The sequence below is a fragment of the Emiliania huxleyi genome (assembly GCF_000372725.1).
Source record: "Emiliania huxleyi CCMP1516 unplaced genomic scaffold EMIHUscaffold_81, whole genome shotgun sequence".
NCBI lineage: Eukaryota > Haptophyta > Isochrysidales > Noelaerhabdaceae > Emiliania > Emiliania huxleyi.
In genome coordinates this window covers 466,700-472,662 of record NW_005195940.1, presented here as the reverse complement: position 1 = coordinate 472,662, position 5,963 = coordinate 466,700, and the positions used below count along the sequence as shown (strand labels likewise).

The window sequence follows — 5,963 nt, the reverse complement described above, 5'->3', positions numbered from 1 at the left end:
GCGCGTGTGTGTGTGTGTGTCTCGCGCGCGCGTGTCCATCATCTCTCTCGCGCGCACACACACCGCGCGCGTGTGTACACCGAGCCACACTCTTTTTTTCCCCCCCCCACACACACACACACGACCACTCACTCACTGTATGTATGTATGTAGTAAGGTGAAGAACAGTCAGGCTCGGACTGGACACCAACGCGGTATGGGTGGACGCAAGACAGATGATGACGACACGCACGAGCGACACACAGACACAAACAAGCTCACAAGACACACAGCCAGCGGGCTGCCACACATCCTGAGTGGGCGTACACATCACTCAGGCCACGTCCCCCCTGTCGCCCCCCCCAGCACTCCAAGGCGCCAAGAGACAAACAACAGCACAACAACACAGACAGGCGACAGGGGCGAACGTGTGAGACTAGAGCAGGCTTGCTCCGCCTCTAGCAATCTCGTCGCCGGCCGCAAGGCACGGACGAGACCGTGTGTGGGGTCTTGTGAGGCGTCTATGGACGCTCTCCTCTCGGGCTACCCGCCAGCGGCTAGCCCTAACTCGCACTCATCTGGGTGACGGACAGTTCATTGGATGAGTGGTTGCGAGCAGAGGCGCGTGTGCTGAATACTCACTGCGGCATCAGTGCTCTTCACACGCGAATCTCTCGAGTCGTGCCTCCATCGGTTCGCGGGAAGCGTACTGAACGGAAATGCACGACTCGCAGCACACCGCCGTGAAATTGCAGTGGCTAACCACGATCAACGACAACAACGCCTTCGAGACGCTCAGCACAGTCATCTCGGCGCTTGCGCTGCAGCATGCTGCGTGCAACCTCACGTGGCAGCCAGCTGGGCCGGCTCGTGGCAAATTGCACATCGCCACACTTACCGACCACTTCCGCCAGCACCAATGGCGCTGCGGCAGACCGGTGCCACCGTCGCCCGAGCGCTGCTTCACGAGCGAGAGCGGATCGCTGCGGAAGCAGTGCTTTGCCGACTCGCGCATCGTGCACAGTTTTCAGTTCCACTCTGGGAGGGCGAGCGATGCCTACCTTGCTGTGCGCTCGCTCCGGCGTGCCGCCTTCCGCTGGCTCGCGGTGCCCGCGCCGGCAGCACCAGCACGCCCGCAAGCACTGCTGCTGCAGCGGTGGCCGAGAATTTTGCGTCGGCCTCAACGCGTCGTCCACAATGAGGCGGAGGTGCTCGGCGCGCTGCGTGCAACCGGCTTTGATGCGCGCGCCTTCACGCCCGAGCGGATGCCGCTCGCCGAGTTACTCGCGCTGATGCGCCGCTCATCGCTCTTGGTGTGCGTGCACGGCGCCGGCATGATCAACCAGATCTTCATGCCACCGGCTCGCGCCGCGGTGGTGGAGGCGTTCCTGCCGTCGCAGGGCTACAACACGGGCGCGCACCTGAGCCACATTCTGGGCTTTCAACACCTCAAGCTCTTCCTGCGTTGGGAGGATATCGACGACGCGCCACTGCGCTCAGCCGCCGCGTTCAACGCCACCAGTTTCTTCAAGCGGCGGTGGACGCAATCAGACCTGCGCGGATGGATCAGGCGCTGTGCCGTGTAGCCAAAACACACAAACACACACACACACACACACACACACACACACACACACACACACACACACACACACACACACACACACACACACACACACACACACACACACACACACACACACACACACACACACACACACACACACACACACACACACACACACACACACACACGCAATGGATCACGCGGTGTGCCGCGGACGGCGAGCGCTCGTCCAACCTCATGACGGGGAGGAGCAGCATGTGCTCCGTCGTGAAGAAGTGCGTCGACTATGCCCTAAACACCAAGCACGTTGCATACCTCGCCAGGACCGGGCGCGCCTTCCTTCAGCGCAATGCAGCGGCCGCCTCCGCCCTCGGCCCGGCCCCCGAGGAGTGGCTGGAGCCGGCTCTGGCTCCCCCCGCCGCCGCGGTAATAGCGGCGGCGGGCGCGGGCTGCGCCGGCAGCGCGGTGAACAGTGTGGCGGTGGAGGCGCGCCTCCTCGACGGTGTCGGCGTGATCGACGCCCGCGGTGTGGTGCGCCGCCCCCGGCCCCTCTGTTATGGACTTTGGCGAGACAGCTAGGCCGCGTCCCCTGTGCCCGTAGTATAGTCGCTTGGTTGGGCGGTCCTTTGAATGAAGGCTGCGCCTCGTCGCCACTATTTCTAGGCCGTCGCGGCGCGCGTCTGGCTCCCGCACGCGCTTGAGAGCCTCGGCTTCTGCGTAGCGCCCGCCGCCGCCGCGCAGCTAAGGCTCCGCCTGCGCACCGCCGACGGTGCGACCGAGGCGGACGCGCTGCCGCTCTCATCGACAGCGGTGCTGATCGATATTGTCGACCCTGCCGCTGCCGGCGTGACCTCCGTGCGGCCGAGCGCCGCGCACCGCCAGCAGCTGCTGTATTTTTGCGAGGCGCACGGCAAATGGGGTTGCGCAATGTCGCACGCCTATCTGCACATGCTGCTGCGGTGGGCCACCTTCTACATGCTTTTCTCGCACGCTGCGCCCGCGGGTGGGTTGCTCACGTCCCACGCTATCGCCACCTTTCTCTACCGCGAGGGGTCCGCCTTTGACGCCCTCTCCTCCTCGACCGGCGCGAAGGGGCGTGGCCCACCCCGTGGCGGTGTTTGACGACGGTTTGGGGGGGGGGGGGGGCATATCGTCGGGGCAGCCCGCGCCTTCCCTCCGGGGCGCCGTCGCGCCGCGCGCGCCCAACTCTGCTGGCACACGGCACGGCGTGTCACTCAGCCGCGGAGAACAGGCGGTGCGTGCAGCGCGCGTGTGCGTGCGTGTGTGTTTCACTCACTTCACACCTGTGGGAACCCTTAAGGCTAACAAGTACTCCCTACTGGGCGCTGGGTTTTTAGGCATTGTGTGGGACTGGGTTGGCACTCCCATCGAGACCCTCATGACCTCCTGCGGTCTCTGAGATGGACACCAGTGGGTGTGGGAGCGCCAGTGGGACCACAGCGGACAGGGATATATTTATATACACTCGAAGGCTGGGTAAAGCCGTAAGCAGGACGCGTCCCACATGGTCTGTGTCTAGGGTACCCAAACTCCGGGCCGGTGTGCGGGGAGCGAGCCTTAACGACCACCCAGAGTGACGCTTTCTGAGCGAACCAATCGGGCCAGGATCATCAGCATATGTCCCCTCCACAACATCGTGGGCGTTTGAGCGGTATTTGAGGAGCACCGCGACTCTGAAGTTCGGCCGGGTGGTCTGCAGACCCCCCCCCCCCCCCCCGGAGCAGCAGAAGCTCCGTGGGGTTGAAAAGTCCACGCTGGGAGTCGCACTCGTCAAACCGTCGCAGCACCACGCGGCCCGCACGTACCGCCCACATCCCCTCCACCGCTGAGAAGGCGCAGATCGACCGCAGGGCCGCGTAGTCGTCGTTAAGGAGCGTTTTTTGGAGCCGTACGAAGAGGTCTCAGACGGGCGAACATGCGGTTTTTCGACGACCACACGCGATGTGGTATCTGGTTTTTGCTAAAAACGGGCCGCCTAGTGCAGCATCACTAGTAAAACACGCAACCACACTGAGAGCTCCACACTAGCCGGTAGAGGCGAGCACCGGCGGCCTCACCGTCGCCGCTCGCGGCGGAGCCGACGGCGGAGCCACGGGTCGGTGCGACCTTTTGGGGGGACATGAGCTCGCCAGGACGTCACCGATGGCTCGGCGCGCCTCTTCCCGCCAGCGCGGGGCGGCCTACCTACAGGAGCGAGGGGGAGGAAGACGGAACTGAGCCCTTGGTTCGTGCAAAAGCGCCGGCAAGGGCTGGGAGAGGGGCGGCAAGCGACGGGCGGGTCGGCGACCTTTTGAGCGGCCGTGAGCTCGCCGGGACGTCGCCGATGGCTCAGCGAGCCTCTTCCCGCCAGCGCGGGGCGGCCTACCTACAGGAGCGAGGGGGAGGAAGACGGAACTGAGCCCTAGGTTCGTGCAAAAGCGCCGGCAAAGGCTGGGAGAGGGGCGGCAAGCGACGGTCGGGTGAGCGACCTTTTGAGCGGTCATGAGCCGGCAGGGAGGCCGGCGATGGCTCGGCCAGCTCCTTCCCGGCGGGTTCTCGTCGGGCCGTGCCTGGTCGGCGGGGCTCGGGTGAGGTGAGCGGGCCCGGGAGTCGCATCTGCGCGTCCCCGGCAGTGGCATTACAGGCCACCATAAGGGACCCCGTTGTCCGTTTGACATCAGACTTTTTTTGAGTTGGAGGTAATAATTAAAAGGATTGCACTGTCCCAAAGAACTGATTCATTCATTTCACCCTCACTTAGTAACAATACCTCAAAGTTGAAAACCTCCAAAATAGGCCGTCAGGACTCTGTCAGGACTCCGTCAGGACTCTGTCAGGACTCTGTCAGGACTCTGTCAGGACTCCGCCAGGACTCCGCCAGGACAACCACTGCCCCCCCGCTGTGAACATAGCCCTTAGCTAGAGAGTAGGGAGGGGTGTACAGTCGAGTTACTCCCGAGGGCAGGGACGGCCCTCCACTGAGGGAAAGGGCGCAACGGGGACGGTATGCTCACAACCCAGCCACGCAGCTCTTTGCTCGCGTACAGCCAACGAGTTTGCTGGTCCACAGGCAGGCCAGGCCGTGAGCGTGGGCCGGTCGGGCCTGATCCTGCGGTGAGCACTGGAGGGCTATGCGGCTCGCTCCGTCAGCCGACTTGCGCCGTCGAGCGGTCGAGCGCTTCGGGTTGGACCCGCGGGAGGGTCCCTGCGCGGCTGACATGGCCAGCCAAGCCGTGTGCGCTGCCGTGGGCGCTGTCGTGGGTGCTGCCGTGGGTGCTGCCGTGGGCGCTGCTGTGGGCGCTGCCGTGGGCGCTGCCTCGGTCAGCAGTCGGTCAGCAGTCGGTCAGCAGTCGGTCCGCTGCTCGGCGCTGGCCTGCAGGCCGCCGGTGGCAAATCGGGGGGGCGCGGGCCATGGACGTCGTGGCCGAGCTTTGCTGCCTTCTTGCACGTTGCCGGCTGTAACGTTGCCTGCACCATGGCCGCGCCTCTCTTGCTTGTGCGCTTTCATGGTCGAGCCGAGTGGCGCGAGAGTGAGCGTGATTTCTTTTGTCTGTAAGGACTCTAAGTTTCTGTCAGGACTCTCAAGTTTCTGTCAGGACTCTCAAGTTTGCTTGTCAGGACTCTCAAGTTTGCGTCAGGACTGCCCCATCAGGACGATTCCGCAGAGGGCGCGCACGGTCGAAAGGGGGGCTGGGCGTCTATCATTCACTGCTGGGGGGGAGGGGAAGGAGGGTTGCAGTGAAGGAAGGTGGAGGTCTCGTCGGAGGCACTTGTGAGCACTGTGAAGACCGTGCGCCGTCAGGACCCCGCCAGGACTCTGTCAGGACTCTGTCAGGACTCTGTCGGGGTAGGGCAGCTCGAGGTTTCGCATGATCTCGAGAAACTCTGCTTTGCTCTTGCTGAGCCGCGGGTTGCTGCTTTTCTCCGCGGCGATGGTGGAGTAGGCGCGTCCCTTGTAGTCGTGTGCGGGCAGCACGAGCGTCGTTTCGGGCAGGCTGAAGAGCTTAGCGTGCACCGAATCGTACAGCACCTCAGGGTTGCCCTGCTGGAAATCGGTGCGCCCGCAGCTGCCGATGAGCAACGCGTCACCCGTGAAAACGCACCCGATGGAGTCGTCGAAGAAGGACATGCACCCGGGCGTGTGCCCGGGCGTGGCGAGCGCCGCGAGCGTGCGACGGCCGCCGGCCCAGCGCACCGCCTCGCCGGGCTTCAAGTGGCGATCGGCCTTTGCGCCGGACGCCTTGGAGATGAGGGAACTGAGGCCCGCCAGCCGCCGCTTCATCGCGCCGGTACCCGTGATGTGGTCAGCGTGGCAATGAGTGTTAACGGCGAGTGTCAGCGTCAGCCCGAGCGCATCGATGGCCTTGAGGTCGCGATCGACCTGCTCGAGCACGGGGTCGATAATGATGCACTCCTT

The 5,963-nt window shown here is 64.1% G+C and overlaps 2 protein-coding genes across 2 annotated transcripts; one reads left to right on the top strand and one right to left on the bottom strand.

Annotated features, from left to right (window-relative positions):
* Nucleotides 1-698: 698 nt before the first annotated feature.
* EMIHUDRAFT_106742 (hypothetical protein) lies at nucleotides 699-2,668 on the top strand (the record flags this gene model as incomplete). The annotated part of the gene is made up of 3 exons (XM_005759185.1): nucleotides 699-1,516; nucleotides 1,870-2,077; nucleotides 2,210-2,668. 3 exons carry the CDS (start codon nucleotides 699-701, stop codon nucleotides 2,666-2,668), a joined length of 1,485 nt encoding a protein of 494 aa, XP_005759242.1.
* A 2,698-nt stretch (nucleotides 2,669-5,366) lies between these two features.
* EMIHUDRAFT_68628 (putative ETHE1 protein) lies at nucleotides 5,367-5,963 on the bottom strand (the record flags this gene model as incomplete). Its single annotated transcript, XM_005759184.1, has 1 exon — nucleotides 5,367-5,963. A coding segment is annotated over one exon (597 nt), but the record flags the coding sequence as incomplete, so codon positions are not given.